This window comes from Leucoraja erinacea, chromosome 35 (genome assembly GCF_028641065.1).
Source record: "Leucoraja erinacea ecotype New England chromosome 35, Leri_hhj_1, whole genome shotgun sequence".
Classification (NCBI taxonomy): Eukaryota; Metazoa; Chordata; class Chondrichthyes; order Rajiformes; family Rajidae; genus Leucoraja; species Leucoraja erinaceus.
The window spans coordinates 14,252,315-14,269,364 of NC_073411.1; the positions used below are offsets into that span (position 1 = coordinate 14,252,315).

Sequence of the window (17,050 nt, forward strand, 5' to 3'; positions counted from 1 at the left end):
GCAGATTGGACGTGTCTCCAAAGTTCGAAACCAAAGCCAACTCTCTGTCATCTTTCCTTTCTGATCCCTCGTCTCCTCCCTCCTCTGCTCCCAGCGACCCCTTTAGCTCAGCTCCTGCCATCGGCCCGAGAGGCTCTGACCTTTCCAGCCGACATTTGACCAATAGTCCACCCCTGCCCTCCAAGTCAGACTCCTTGGGACTTCGGCCATCTCGTGTAGATGAGTCCGGCCTCACCCCTTCGCTTCTGCCCCTTGTTGCCGGCTCATCCTCCTCTTCCATGGCCATAGATACCCAGACGAAACAGCTGCCCAGCCCTGAGATAGTTGGGGGAAGGCCTTTGGAGGTTGGGGTAACACCCAGGCAAGGGAGCAAGGTGTCGCCTCGACTCTTGCTCCAGGAGCTGACCACAAGGGGACAGAACGCAAGAACTGACCAGCGATCCCCATCTGACGGAGAGGAGGACTCTGCCATTGTGCATCCTGATGGTTCATCTCGAGGTGTTCCACTTGAAACTAATCCAGTGGACACAACTGTAAACCTGGAGGAAGATGAGAGAGTGGGCAGTGAAGATGAGAGGGTGGGCAGTGAAGACAAGAGAGTGGGCAGTGAAGACAAGAGAGTGGGCAGTGAAGATGTGAAGTGGGCAGTGAAGACGAGAGAGTGGGCAGTGAAGAGAGGGTGGGCAGTGAAGACAAGAGAGTGGGCAGTGAAGACAAGAGAGTGGGCAGTGAAGATGTGAGAGTGGGCAGTGAAGATGAGAGGAGTGGGCAGTGAAGATGAGAGGGTGGGCAGGGAAGGTGAGAGGGTGGGCAGTGAAGATGAGAGGGTGGGCAGTGAAGATGTGAGGGTGGGCAGTGAAGATGTGAGGGTGGGCAGTGAAGATGAGAGAGTGGGCAGTGAAGATGAGAGAGTGGGCAGTGAAGATGAGAGAGTGGGCAGTGAAGATGAGAGAGTGGGCAGTGAAGATGAGAGGGTGGGCAGTGAAGATATGAGCCCTGTGAAGATGCCCGGCAGTGATGTTTCACAAGGAAAGATGTCCATGGATCATCCAGCCTTAATCAACCCTAATGCTGTCCGAACATCAGCCACCAGCCATCCCACCACGCCTGTGCCCAAAGTGCCACCCCGTAGCAGTGTGCCCAGTTCAGGGGCACCTCCTGCTCCGAAACCGGAGCAAAATGTCCCACCAGTTCCTGCCCCAAGGAGTTTGCCCACGATGAACAAAGCAGCCACCCTTGATGCCCCATCGAGATCTGCAGAGGGGCAACTTCTGAAGGACTTGATGCATTTTGAGTGGGGTGCCAATCCAGTCGCAGAGTCTGCTGCAGGTGTGGGGACAGACGGTACTTTGGCAGCGGGGACACCTGTCAACAATCTGTCCCTGTGTGGACCACAGGGAGATGACCACAGTGGCCTGCTGGTGGCCACACACAAGCCTGAGCCTTGCTCCATCTCTGGCCTGGACCTTGCTTCTCCAACGGAGATGACTGATGATTACCCACTCATGTTGGTGGAGGAGGATGTGGACATGGACATGGACAGCCCTTCCACTCTACAGCCCAACGGGCAGATGGTACTTCCTGAGAAGATGGAACAAGTTGCAGAAGATCCTTCGGCAAGTGAGCTAGAAGTGGAGGGTGATGTTGGTCATGTGTCACCACCTCCAGAACCTCCAGCTCCAGAACCTCCCGCTGTGACCCTGGTCTGGCAGGCAGAAGCCCAGACCTCTCCTGACCCCAACCCAGATCTGACCCACGTCACCCCAGCTGATTCTGACCATCCGGCCAACTTGCAGCCTGTGGCGATCGAACCCAATGATGGCAATGCCAACCAATGGTTGGTCAATGGAATCAAAGGCAACGCTACAGTGACCACTGACAAAGGTGGAGAATGTCTCGGACAGAGCCTAGCCCTCACCAATAAACGCGAGAGTGTAGAACTACCCATGAAAGAGGACCGTGTTCATCTAGAACTAATGGCTAATGCAGCCACCCCTGCTACTCTGGAAATGGCCGATGTTACTTTGGACATGGGAGACGAGACCTTCAATGGACATGAGCTACAAACTTCTGAGAGGGCAGCTGTGGTTTCTTCCATTTCCACCCCATCGGTTGGGTCTGGTCGGCTCGAGGCTTCACCTGCTACTGTAGATTCTGTCGGGTTCTTGGTTCCTCCTCTGTCTCCTTCTGCGCTGTCACGGCCTGCCTCCCCCCTGCCCGATACCCCCCCTCCAGCAGGGAGATCCCGCGGAGTTGAGCACTCTGGCCAGACGATGCTGATTCAGGCAAGGGTTGTGCCTACCGAGACACAACCAGTCCATCCCCCGGGCAATGCAGCAGCAGTACTTTACAAACGCAGGTGAGGGTTTGCCAAACTGAATCTCAAAGCGCCCTTGACCTCTTTACAATGACCGCATTGTAGCGGGCGGCACGGTGGTGCAGCAGTAGAGTTGCTGCCTCAGACCCCGGTTCGATCCTGACTACGGGTGCTGTCTGTACGGAGTTTGTATGTTCTCCATCTGACCGGGCGGGTTTTCTCCAAATGCTCCGTCTGTTTTCCAAATCAGTGATCTTTGTAGGTTAAAGGTACACAAAATTGCTGGAGAAACTCAGCATTGCAGCAGCATCTTTGGAGCGAAGGAAATAGGCAACGTTTCGGCCCGAAACCCTTCCGGGTTTCGGACCAAAACGTTGCCTATTTCCTTCAGCATGAAGAAGGGTTTCGGCCCGAAACGTCGCCTATTTCCTTTGCTCCATAGATGCTGCTGCACCCGCTGAGTTTCTCCAGCAATTTTGTGTACCTTCGATCTTCCAGCATCTGCAGTTCCTTCTTGAACACGTCTTTGTAGGTTAATTGGCTTCTGTACATTGTTCCTAGTGTGTAGGGTGGTGCTAGTGTACGGGCTGATTGCTGGTTGGAATGTGGCTCAGTGGACTCTTGGCTCTGTTCCCACGCTGTATCTCCAAAGCAAAAAAAACTAAAAAATAGATCTCTTGACCAATAATGGCCGCAATTGTCGGACTGAAATGATATTTCCTGCACGATGTCCAATCAGTTTGACCAGTAGAGAGTTGTGTTTGGGATGAATGGGGAGAGGGATTGACTTTCAGACTTTATTCTGAACTGAGGGCAAATATGAGAAAGTTTATTTCTCGTTCACAGACGTGTATTTGGTGGTAAATGCCCGCATTTATTGTCCACCCTCCATCGACAATGAGTGGTAAAATCATCCCACCTTATTGCCTCGATATTATCCGGCTGCAGTGAACACTATTTATATTTGAAGTTTTTTTTTTAAAGTGCAGACGCTGGAAATGTGAAACAAAACACAAGCTGCGGGAACATTTTTCAGCCTGGTAACAGCGTCTGTTAGAAGAGAAACAGTAAATCAGATGTGTGACCCGTCCTTGGAACTGGGCAAGAGAGGTGAAGGGGGTCAAAGTTTATTAAAATATACAAAAATAGTAATTTTAAATTAGGGTACTAAAAGATAATTTTAAGTTATCTTCTGCGTTGCCTCAATTTAAAATTGCCACTTTATACTCTTTGCAATGAAGGGTCTCTGATCGATTTCTATTCTCACAGATGCTGACCTGACCTGAGCTGCTGAATTTTCACATATTCTCTGTGAACTTGTATATTTTTCCTTGCAAAAGCGGACCAGGTGGGATTTTATGACGATCCCATTATTTCATGGTCAGCTTTTATTATAAGGAAACCTATTTGTAGTTATTACTTGAATTTAAATTCCCAAGTGGATTTGAACTGTCCTCTGGTTCACTGGACAGTGCCTGCCTGGTGATTTACCCACTGGATCACCAAAACCTCAGTATGATCCGGGGCAGTGTTAGTAATCGGGAGGGAAGCTAAATTTGTGAGCAGCACCCTTGTAGATCTGAAAAAATCTAGTCTGAAGAAGGGTCTCGATCCGAAACTCTCCAGAGACGCTGCCTGTCCCACTGAGTTACTCCAGCAATTTATGTCTATCTTTGATTTAAACCTTCCAATGCCCTTATAGATATCATGTTTGAATATGCCGCTAATTTTACATTAAAGGGCCTGTCCGACTTGGTTTTTTTCGGCGACTGCCAGCATCATTGACTGATGTATCAGGTCACCAAATAAATCGGGGCGTGATGACATGTTGACGCGCGGTGTTTTTTCAAGTGTCGCAACTTTTTTTGTGTAGCCACTGGATTTTGAAACGTTGAAAATCTTTTGGCGACACTGATATGACGCTGACAGTCGCCGAAAAAATCGGCAAGTGGGACAGCCCCTTTGGTGTCTTTGGGAAATTGTCATTGTCCCTCTACTTCCTGTCCGGGAAGACTTTGTGTCGTTATACACCCAGTTCCACGTCGGCTTGATGTTACATCTGTTTCCACATTCCTGTTGATCAGGTTTGATCCTGGCGTGCTTGGGCAAGAGTGGAGCTGTTTTGGTTAATCTGTTGAGCAAGAACTAGTTGGGGAAATGCCCAGACCTGTTGCTCTTTGTTTTGGTCCCAATGCAAATTCTTACTTCTCGTTCTCTCTCGTGCTTCAGTGACCGTGCAAATATTTGTGCAACTTGTAACTCTCGTCACCCTGGTTCTTGGGTAACTTGGCTACTTTAACCTGCGTAGAACAGAACAGAACCGGATCGGACTCTTTGGCCCACAACGTCTGTGATCAGCAAGATGCTGAGTTAAACTCATCTGCCTGTACATGATCCACACCCCTCCCTTCACCCCCTCAAATGTTTCAAAGGTCTTTTATTGTCACATGTAGCAATTAAGGCACAGTGATATGCGGGCATCTCCAAGTACTGGATCTAAAGTGACCCGGGTTCGATCCTGACCTCGGGTGCTGTCTGTGTAGAGTTTGCACGTTCTCCCTGTGACTGCGTGGGTTTCCACCAGGAGCTCCGGTTGGGGGGGTCAGGGGGTGCGGGGTGGTAATGGGGGTTCGGAGATGGTCAATGAGCCTGTGAAGGAGATTGGACGATAGAGACGTTGAGGAATGGTTTTGGACCAACATAACATGTTGAATGGCCACGCTCTTGTGTTGCAAAAGTATGCGGGTGTGATCTTCCTGTTCATCTTTTATTCTCCAGACTTCATCCTGTGAAACCCATGAATGCTGCAGAAACAAGATCTAATGAAATAGCTTCAGAGGAGAATCTGAAGACAAAGATCAAGAATACGGGTTTATTGGTGACCAAGTCTTCTGCTGGTCACTCTTTTGCAGTCAATGAAAATCAAAGTCATCCCAAGGTGGGTGAAAATTACACATTTATCATTTAAAATTTACTCATGTTGTTTTCAGTTGTCAAATTGTGAAGTTTGGGCACTGCTTCCCTCAACTGCACCGCACTCCTGCACCCGTGTGCTGTCAAGTCAAGTCGGGTTTATTCTGCACCTAATCTGAGGAAAGACATTCTTGCCATAGAGGGAGTACAGAGAAGGTTCACCAGACTGATTCCCGGGATGGCAGGACTTTCATATGAAGAAAGACTGGATAGACTTGGCTTGTACGCACTAGAATTTAGAAGATTGAGAGGGGGGATCTTATAGAAACTTACAAAATTCTTAAGGAGTTGGACAGGCTAGATGCAGGAAGATTGTTCCCGATGTTGGGGAAGTCCAGAACAAGGGGTCACAGTTTAAGGATAAGAGGGAAATCTTTTAGGACCGAGATGAGGAAAACATTTTCCACACAGAGAGTGGTGAATCTGTGGAATTTTCTGCCACAGAAGGTAGTTGAGGCCAGTTCATTGGCTATATTTAAGAGGTCTGTGGAGGCCAAGACTTTGGGTAATTTTAAAGCATGTATTGATAGGTATTTGATCGGTAAAGGTGTCAATGGTTGCAGGAGAAGGGGGTTGAGTGGGAAAGATAGGTCAGCCATTTGCCTCCAGAGGGCGGTGGAGGCAGGTTCTCTAGATGCTTTCATTAGAGAGAGCTAGACAGGGCTCTTAAAAATAGTGGAGTCGGGGGATATGGGGAGAAGGCAGGAATGGGTTACTGATTGGGGATGATCAGCCATGATCACATTAAATGGTGGTGCTGGCTCAAAGGGCCAAATGGCCTCCTCCTGCACCTATTGTCTATTGTCTATTATTCACGACCCTCTGACTAAAGAGGGTAGGTGAGGCCACAGTTCATTGGCTATATTTAAGAGGGAGTTAGATGTGGCCCTTGTGGCTAAAGGGATCAGGGGGTATGGAGAGAAGGCAGGTACAGGATACTGAGTTGGATGATCAGCCATGATCATATTGAATGGCGGTGCAGGCTCGAAGGGCCAAATGGCCTCTACTCCTGCACCTATTGTCTATTATTCACCACCCTCTGACCAAAGACCACAGATTCACCACCCTCTGACTAAAGCCAATGGTGCTGGCTCGAAGGGCCAAATGGCCTCTACTCCTGCACCTATTGCCTATTATTCACTACCCTCTGACTAAATTCCACAGATTCACCACCCTCTAACTAACTTTCTTGACCTGTTCTACCCCCAGGACTACGATCGCTCTGACCCGGCCTCTGCCTACGCCCAGCTCACACACGATGAGCTGATCCAACTGGTCCTGAAGCAGAAGGAGCTGATCACCAAGAAGGATGGCCACGTGCGTGAACTGGAAAACTACATCGACAACCTGTTGGTCCGCGTGATGGAGGAGACCCCCAACATCCTCCGGGTGGCCTGCCCGCCCAACAGGAGGGCGGAGAGAGTGTGAGGCGGGGGGAGGGAGTGGGGACCAAGGCCGAGCTAAGGCGAGGAGTGAGATCGATGGACGTTGGCGCTGAGTTCCGAGATGATGCCTCGCACCAACCGTACACTGAAAGGTTCATCGTTGGGTGGAAGCTGACCCAGTGAACGCGGGCGTGGGGTCTTGGCTCCGGTGTAGACCCCCTTTGATCCAACGTTCCCCTCGAGTGATGTCCAGGTGCCTCAAGTACCGGAGCAGTTGTCCAAGTCTGATGACGCTCCAGAATTGTGTCTTCACAAATCTGGGTTTGGGCATCGGGAGAAGGGAACGAGTCTGGAACTGCGTTGTGTTAGGCAGGTCTGATCCAACAATGGCCCTGCTCCCTCCCTCAACCCTCCCCAACCACCCCAACCCAAACCCCCTCCTCCTCAACCCCCTTGCCTTTCAGAACAAGAACACAACACAACACAGCGTAGATCTGTGCGTGTTCTCTCCGTTGGGTTGAACCGATTCTCTGAGTGTCACCGCCCACACACATCACCTTCGACCTATGAACAGAATGGACTTTGACCCACCCCATTACAATCTGTGCATCATCATGTTTCCAGACTTCCTGTATCGACATGAAATTAAGACGCCCTTGTGATTGATCGGCAGTTTTTAAACACCTCAAATAAATTTGACCTTCTGTAGTTTTGTACAAGCATGGTGAGCTGGGAAGGTTCGTATGTCTAGGTAGGAACTGCAGATGCTGGTTAGACACAAAATGCTGGAGTAACTCAGCGGGACAGGCAACATCTCTGGAGAGGAGGATTGGGTGGAGTTTCAGGTCGAGACCCTTCTTTAGACTGGGAACTGGGATCTTTGGAAATGTTATGTGGGTGTAAATGCTGTGTGTTGGGGCTTGGTTTAAAATGCAAAGTACTGGAGGAACTCAGTGAGTCAGACAGTCTCTGTGGAGGGACTGGGCTGATGACATTTCTGGGCAGGTCCCTTCTGCAGACCGATTGGAATAGGGGGGAAGAAAGCTGGAAAAGAGAGGAGGTCATCCTTGCACTGACCTGGAACATATTTTAAATTTGCAGGATTACAAGCAAGAAGTAAATATACTAGTGTGGCATTCTGTTTTGTTCTAATGAGAGGCTCCACGTATCTACCCTGAACTATGAGTCACTCTTCACAATGTCAAAGCATGATCTGAAGTTGGGACAAAGTTGCTTAATTGCTAAAATTCTTAAATAATTTTGTGGTTTTTTTGTTTTTATGGGAGGCAAAAGATTATAATCTGTAGAAATGATAATTCATTTATTTCTTTGAAAAGTCAAATTTAAAACCATTTGACTTTTGTACTGATTGTTCATTATTCCAGTGACACACAGCGCCACAGATCCGGGTTCGATCCTGACCTCGGGTGCTGTCTGTCTGTGTGGAGTTTGCACGTTCTCCCCGTGACCGCGGGGGTTTCGTCCTGGGTGCCCCGGTTTCCTCCCACGTTCAAGTGGGTTTGTAAGTTAAGCAGCCTCTGTAAATTGTCCCTGGTGTGTAGGGAGTGGGTGTGAAAGTGGCATAACATCGAATTGGTGTGAATGACTGATCGATGGGCAGTGTGGACTTGGTGGATCAGCCTCTATGTCATATCTCTAAACTAAACTAAACTTTCAAAAGCAAATTGTCGCCTTCAATCGCTGCAGAGCCTAAAGGATTGGATAGAGACAGCAGCAGATTCCTAATATTGTGCTATCCACCATACAGCTTCACCTACCCACTTGTCCAGGCCTTTGGTCGGGAGACTGCAAGAAGGAGACCTCTCTTCAGAACACTTGGTACTACTGCCCCCAGCCTAGTGAAGTCAACTAGAAACACCCATTCCTGCTTAGAAATTGTAGATGTAACTACATCTTAAAATGTTCACGGACTTAGTTAATCCAAAAAAACAGAGTAAAACATTGCAGATTGTGTTAGACTAGTAACTAAACAGTGTGAGGGGAAGCTTATGATATGTATATTTTTAGATAAACATAAGAATAAAATGCATCTTTTTTTTTAAACTGATTTGCACAACTGGGATGATAAGACTTTAGGTTGGATTGTAACTCTCCATTTTGGTGAATGATCAGCAGTTTAGGCTGGATTTGTACAGTACATATTATTTTATGCAACCTAATATATTGGTGAGATTTAAATGTGCGCAGGTATGGTTGGGGGTGCGTTATAACTCATTGCTATCCAAATGTTCCTGGTTGGAGATGTAATGTTTGGGGGTGTGACAATGTGCGCGCGTGCGTGTGTGTTTCTTGAGTTGATCCTGAGTGTTTTATTTTGCGTGGAGCATTGGAAAAAAATCTATCACAACTCAATCCAATTTATAGATGTAAATAGAAATAGAAATGTTATGAGGGTGAAAGTTTTTGACAGTGAGCACAGATGTGCCCAGAACTGTCGAGAATGGACAGCTGTTGAATGTACAGTTTATGCTTATTCGACTATAAGTCGCTATAGTTCTGAAGACACTTGCCCTCGGTGAGACTGGTGTCTGATCTGTGATCCAACAGTCCACCCTTGTCTCAAATCAATGTTCTGCTGATTACAGAAAGTCCTTGCTTTGGGATGGAATATCAAGAATAGATCCACGTGTGCAGTTATCCCAAACTGTTTTTGTACATAAAGGTTTATCTAAAGATAGACACAAAATGCTCGGCGGGACAGGCAGCATCTCTGGAGAGAAGGAATGGGTGACGTTTTGGGTCGAGACCCTTCTCTGAAGTCCCCACAAATTTGGAACAAACCATCTTCTAGCCTTTCAAAGCCCAGTGATGAAGTTCCTGACCTGTTTGATCTCTCCTTTTAAATCTGAGCGTTAGTATTTTTTGTGAGACATAGAGGGAATATATAATCAGTCCATTTGAGTCCATGCTACCTCCAATCATTCCCATTCATTCCAGATCTTGCCCCTCATGCATAGGTAAGTGGAAATCCACAGTGTTTGATGGTCCTGCATGTCCCTGTGATGTGGGAGAACATGCAAACACCGTACAGGCAGCACCTGAAGTCGGGATTGAACCTGGTTCTCTGATGCTGTACACTGCTGCCTATTCCATCAGTATACTGAAGCGGGCTGTATCAAATGCATCTTACTGTGATGTCCCATCTATTCCATGCAGCTAATAATGTCACAGTCTTGTTTCCGATTTCCCACCGGAAATTAAATCCAAAAGATCCACGTTTTCAAGCCTTTGTTATTTGCCTCTTGTGCCAGTAGAACAAGACTCAATGAATTCTTCCTCCAGGCCCATAAAGCTGTCAGCAAACGAATAAGTAACTCCCTACCCATCCTTTATACAGAGGTGATCGATGGTGGGTGTGGACTAATGGGGCCTGTTTCCATGCTATGTCTCTAAACTAAACTAAGCCTGAGCTTTGACCCTGGCTGGCCCAGTAGTTTAGGGGGTGTTATTCAGCAGAGATATTGGAAGCAAATCAGAGTGTCTTCCATTGGGCTTCTAATGTTCAGCCAATGCGAGGGCAGATAGTGGACTAAATCTATGATACTGATGCCATATTGTGTGTTGAACAGTGTTGGGGTTGCATTGCTTGGTACGTTACATGTTAATATGGGCAATACAACCCTTGCTTCTGATGGCTGTCAGTGCAGACTGGTCCTTGCAATCTTTAAGGCCAGGTGATCATCTGCACTTGCCTTTTATTTTTTTGCTGTGAAATTTTTGACTCTTCCGTTTGTGGAGTCGAGTATTTTCCAATGCTGCTGTATAGCCCCTTAAACTGGGTAGAACACTATTGTACAGAACTCTTCGCAAATGGAAATCCAGTGGCTGGAAATTTGAGTGCAATTAAGGTCATAAGTGATAGGAGTAGAAATAGGCCATTCGGCCCCATCAAGTCTACTGCGCCATTCAACCATGGCTGATCTATCTCTCCCTCCTGGTGTTGGGTGGGTGGGGGGTGTTTCTGCACCAGTGTCCTGCAGTCACACCAACCATCTTTAGATAAGCTCTCCCCCAGTAGAACTGCTCTGAATGCCACCAACATGAACATACAGGATCCAAGACAAGATGTGTTTATGGGCAATACAGACAGTGCACAGGAAACTGTTCTCCACATGGCAATGGTGTACAGCCTTCCAATAAAACTCTTGCAATGGGAGGAAGATGAACGATATAGCCAGCCCTGGTGGCGACTGGATGAGAACATCTTACACTTTTTATTGCCTATTGAATGTACAGCTTGTGCATGTTAAACCTTATGAAAATGGCAATATACTGATTTTATCCGCCATTAAGACCAGTAAATGAATGTAGCAATTTTCTGCCACTTGATGTGTTTTATAACTTAGAAAAAGCTTGAAAATTAAAAATATACTTTTTATGACAGGTGTGTTCTGGCTTCATTTTAAAGAAATCAGCATCATCTCGATCTTTCATTGCTACTTTTAATCCTTGTATTTCCTTCGCTCCATAGATGCTGCCTCACCCTCTGAGTTAAATGCTATCCTGCATTTTTGTCCACCTTCGATGTTTCCAGCATAGAAACATAGAAAATAGGTGCAGGAGTAGGCCATTCGGCCCTTCGAGCCTGCACCGCCATTCAATATGATCATGGCTGATCATCCAACTCAGTATCCTGTACCTGCCTTCTCTCCATACCCCCTGATCCCTTTAGCCACAAGGGCCACATCTAGCTCCCTCTTAAATATAGCCAATGAACTAGCCTCAACTACCTTCTGTGGCAGAGAATTCCACAGATTCACCACTCTCTGTGTGAAAAATGTTTTTCTCATCTCGGTCCTAAAAGACTTCCCCCTTATCCTTAAACTGTGACCCCTTGTCCTGGACTTCCCCAACATCGGGAACAATCTTCCTGCATCTAGCCTGTCCAACCCCTTAAGAATTTTGTAAGTTTCTATAAGATCCCCCCTCAATCTCTTAAATTCTAGCGAGTACAAGCCGAGTCTATCCAGTCTTTCTTCAAATGAAAGTCCTGCCATCCCAGGAATCGGCATCTGCAGTTCTTTCTTAAAAATTGAATTGGGTGGACAGTCAGACTGGTCGGAAAACAAGGATGTGGGAGAGAGGGAGAGCAAGGGTTACTTGAAGTTAGAGAAGTCAATGTTCATACTGCTGGGTGTAAGCTGCCCCAAGTGGAATATGAGGTGCTGTTCCTGGGTAGTTCAGGGAACTGAAGGATGCATGAAGCAAAGCCAGGCATTGGGTATGGTGAGAGGTAAGGCAGGTAACTCTGCAACAGGTGACTGGTCACTGATCTCCATATAATGAAGGACAAGTAGCAAGGTCAGTCATGGTTGGGTAGCTGTCAATGTCTCTGGCCATGGTCCACGTGGTCCTCCACTGCCACCTGGTGGGTGGAGAAAATAATTTAATCTGAAGGAAGGGACGATATCTCAATGCAGATGCTACTTTATGCCCCTGATAGACACAAAGTGCTGGAGTAACGCAGCAGGTCAGGCAGCATTTCTGGAGAACGTGGATAGTTTTAGTTTAGTTTAGAGATACAGCACGGAAACAGGCCATTCGGCCCGCCGGGTCCGTGCCGACCAGCGATCCCCGCACACCTTTGGGGCTGTCCCACTTACGTGATTTTTTTTGGCGACTTGCCGGCACCCGTCCCAGTCACAGCAGGTCGCCAAAAATCTTCAACATGTTGAAAATCCAGCAGCGAGCAGAGAAAGGTCCACGGGGTGACGCCTGTTTGGTGGTGAGTTGTCGCCCAAAACACACGCACACCCTCGCACTCTCACTCTCACTCTCACTCTCACACTCACACACACTCACACACACTCACACACACACACTCACACACTCACACACTCACACACACACACACCCTCACATCCACACCCTCACACTCACACACTCACACTCACTCTCACTCACACACACACACTCACACACACACACACACTCACACACCAAAACCAATTAACCTACACACTTGCACGTCTTTGTGGAGTGTAGGAGGAAACCGAAGATCTCGGAGAAAACCCACACAGTCAGGGTTGAACCCGGGTCTCTGGTGCTGTTAGGCAGTAGCTCTACTACTCTGCCTTGTGACATCTCTGTGGCATGCAGATCTTGCACGCTACACCCTTCAGTGCCGTCTATGGTGTGCTATCTTGCCCATTATACCAATGTGGGGACCACACTTACTGGTAAGACCCCAGTGTTGGCTTTTACCACCCGTAAAAACACCTTACAGCCACAGTAATGTCGTCCATCCGAGCCTCCGAGAATGAACCCGGGGCTGGGAAAGAGGGTGAAAGTGAAACAGTCACCTTACTAACCGATACAGACGCGGGTGGATCAATTAATTGCCTTTGGATCATGGCCCACTAATCTAATCCGCGATCACATTCCTCAAAAGCAGCTCAGTCACCAACTGTACGTATATATCCATCTTCTCCAGGGACGGTGCCTGGCCCACTGAGTTACTCCAGCACTGTGTGTGTGTCTTTATTTGTAAACCAGGGTCTGCAGTTCCTTGTCTCTCCTTGTTCACCCATTCTGCCCCAGCTAGCCCATTGGAAGTGTGATTCAGGATGTGGGGTGGGGTTTGACACATGAATCAGTTAGAGGCCCTTAGTTGGAATGGGTGTGTGCGTGATCAATCTTGTGGAATGATCAATAACACTGATTGGTGGCTGCTGCCAAAGCAATGATTCAGGAGCTTTGAGAGATGAACTATTTCCCATATCTGCAGGTAAATTATAATTGCTCTATTTTAAAAGCTGACTGTGGCCTTGATACTAGCTGACTACTGTACATTGGCACCTGTTGAACATTAACTGTTGGGAAGATAAGTGTCTTTAAAAGAGTGTGATCTACAGTTGGTGATGGTGTCGTAGGCGGAGAGAGGCAGACAGAGGTGGGAGAGATCGGGGGGGGGGCAAGAAACATAGACAATAGGTGCAGGAGTAGAGGCCATTCGGCCCATCGAGCCTACACCACCATTCAATATGATCATGGCTGATCATCGACTCAGTATTCTGTAACTGCCTAGGTCCCTTGCAGTCAGAAACAGGTGAGTTGATCATGGGGAACAAGGATATGGCGGACCAATTGAATAACTACTTTGGTTCCGTCTTCACTAAGGAAGACATAAATGATCTGCCGGAAATAGCAGGGAACCGCGGGTCAAAGGAGTTGGAGGAATTGAGTGAAATCCAGGTTAGCCGGGAAGTGGTGTTGGGTAAATTGAATGGATTAAAGGCCGATAAATCCCAGGGCCAGATAGGCTGCATCCCAGAGTACTTAAGGAAGTAGCTCCAGAAATAGTGGATGCATTAGTAATAATCTTTCAAAACTCTTTAGATTTTGGAGTAGTTCCAGAGGATTGGCGGGTAGCAAACGTAACCTCACTTTTTAAGAAGGGAGGGAGAGAGAAAACGGGGAATTACAGACCAGTTAGTCTAACATCGGTAGTGGGGAAACTGCTAGAGTCAGTTATTAAAGATGGGATAGCAGCACATTTGAAAAGTGGTGAAATCATTGGACAAAGTCAGCATGGATTTACGAAAGGTAAATCATGTCTGACGAATCTTATAGAATTTTTCGAGGATGTAACTAGTAGCGTGGATAGGGGAGAACCAGTGGATGTGGTGTATCTGGACTTCCAGAAGGCTTTCGACAAGGTCCCACATAAGAGATTAGTATACAAACTTAAAGCACATGGCATTGGGGGTTCAGTATTGATGTGGATAGAGAACTGGCTGGCAAACAGGAAGCAAAGAGTAGGAGTAATCCTTTTCACAATGGCAGGCAGTGACTAGTGGGGTACCGCAAGGCTCAGTACTGGGACCCCAGCTATTTACAATATATATTAATGATCTGGATGAGGGAATTGAAGGCAATATCTCCAAGTTTGCGGATGACACTAAGCTGGGGGGCAGTGTTAGGTGTGAGGAGGATGCTAGGAGACTGCAAGGTGACTTGGATAGGCTGGGTGAGTGGGCAAATGTTTGGCAGATGCAGTATAATGTGGATAAATGTGAGGTTATCCATTTTGGTGGCAAAAACGGGAAAGCAGATTATTATCTAAATGGTGGCCGATTGGGAAAGGGGGAGATACAGCGAGACCTGGGTGTCATGGTACACCAGTCATTGAAGGTAGGCATGCAGGTGCAGCAGGCAGTAAAGAAAGCAAATGGTATGTTGGCTTTCATAGCAAGAGGATTTGATTATAGGAGCAGGGAGGTTCTACTGCAGTTGTACAGGGTCTTGGTGAGACCACACCTGGAGTATTGCGTGCAGTTTTGGTCTCCAAATCTGAGGAAGGACATTATTGCCATAGGGGGAGTGCAGAGAAGGTTCACCAGACTGATTCCTGGGATGTCAGGACTGTCTTATGAAGAAAGACTGGATAGACTTGGTTTATACTCTCTAGAATTTAGGAGATTGAGAGGGGATCTTATAGAAACTTACAAAATTCTTAAGGGGTTGGACAGGCTAGATGCAGGAAGATTGTTCCCGATGTTGGGGAAGTCCAGGACAAGGGGTCACAGCTTAAGGATAAGGGGGAAATCCTTTAAAACCGAGATGAGGAGAACTTTTTTCACACAGAGAGTGGTGAATCTCTGGAACTCTCTGCCACAGAGGGTAGTTGAGGCCAGTTCATTGGCTATATTTAAGAGGGAGTTAGTGTGGCCCTTGTGGCCAAGGGGATCAGAGGGTATGGAGAGAAGGCAGGTACGGGATACTGAGTTGGATGATCAGCCATGATCATATTGAATGGCGGTGCAGGCTCGAAGGGCCGAATGGCCTACTCCTGCACCTAATTTCTATGTTTCTGTGTTTCTATGCCTTCTCTCCATACCCCCTGAGCCCTTTAGACACATCTAACTCCCTTAAATATAGCCAATGAACTGTGTGGCCTCAACTACCTTCTGTGGCAGCGAATTCCAGAGATTCACCATTCTCTGTGTGAAAAATGTTTTCTCATCTCGGTCCTAAAAGATTTCCCCCTTACCCTTAAACTGTGACCCCTTGTTCTGGACTTCCCCAACATCGGGAACAATCTTCCTGCATCTAACCTGTCCAACCCCTTAAGAATTTTGTAAGTTTCTATAAGATCCCCCCTCAATCTTCTAAATTCTAGCGAGTACAAACCGAGTCTATCCAGTCTTTCTTCATATGAAAGTCCTGACATCCCATGGAAAGAGGGCGAGGAGAGGGGATGAGGGGAAGATAGAAGGAGGGGGATAGAGATTCACACAGTCGTGCCACAAAGAAACATCCTTTGACCAACTATGCACATGCCAACCTTTTTGCCCACATTCATCCCATTTCCCTGCATGAAGAGAGTGAAGGGGAGAGTGGAAAATAAAACACACAACTAGCATTAATGTAACTAGCTGTTTCCTAACTTGTGAATGCACTAATTGGGATCACTCTTGCAGTGGTAGAGTTGCTGCCTCCACACAGGGCCACCGACCCGGGTTCGATCCTGACTACAGCAGCTGCCTATGTGGAGTTTGCACGTTCTTTCTGTGACCGCGCGGGTTTTCTCCGGGCGCTCCAGTTTCCTCCCACACTAAAAAGATGTACGGGTTTGTAGGTTAATTGGCTTCCGTTAAATAGAAACATAGACATAGAGAATAGGTGCAGGAGTAGAGGCCATTCGGCCCTTCGAGCCTGCACCGCCATTCGATATGATCATGGCTGATCATCCAACTCAGTATCCCGTACCTGCCTTCTCTCCATACCCCCTGATCCCTTTAGCCACAAGGGCCACATCTAACTCCCTCTTAAATATAGCCAGTGAACTGTGGCCTCAACTACCTTCTGTGGCAGAGAATTCCACAGATTCACCACTCTCTGTGTAAAATCTGAATCTGAAATCTGAATCTGAATCTGAAAAAATAATTTTCTTATCTCAGTCCTAAAAGATTTCCCCCTTATCCTTAAATTGTAAATTGTTCCCAGTGTGTGCAGGATAGAGCTAATGTACGGGTGATAGCAGGTCGGCACAGACTCGATGGGCTGAAGGGCCTGTCTCCACTCTGTATGTCTAAAGTCTAAAGTAAATTAAAATCTCCAGCGAGACCAACTGGAATGGGGAGTACAGTGCAGAATATTTACGTATATAATGGTATATGGACACACTGATCTGTTTTGTAGTCAATGCCTACTATGTTCTGTGTGCTGAAGCAAAGCAAGAATTTCATTGTCCTATACAGGGACACATGACAATAAACTCTCTTGACTGGAATAACAACGCACTTGCTTTCAATGCAATTCCTTTGTTGGGTGTTCTTTCCAGCGGAGTTGCCCACTCAGGATGGTGGGGGTGGAGGAGAACAAGGGCCAAGGTGAAGGGAGACGTGTATGA

At 47.3% G+C, this 17,050-nt stretch overlaps 1 protein-coding gene across 1 annotated transcript in view; it reads left to right on the forward strand.

The window, feature by feature from the left end:
* The window catches only part of LOC129713397 (rab11 family-interacting protein 1-like), a 30,239-nt gene extending 19,162 nt beyond the window's left edge, over positions 1-11,077 (forward strand). Inside the window, exons 4-7 of the mRNA XM_055662425.1 lie at positions 5-578; positions 888-2,359; positions 5,096-5,255; positions 6,500-11,077. Of these exons, the coding sequence (XP_055518400.1) occupies positions 5-578; positions 888-2,359; positions 5,096-5,255; positions 6,500-6,718 (2,425 nt within the window). The 3' untranslated portion in view covers positions 6,719-11,077. The remainder of the gene's footprint in view (positions 1-4; positions 579-887; positions 2,360-5,095; positions 5,256-6,499) is intronic.
* Positions 11,078-17,050: the final 5,973 nt, after the last annotated feature.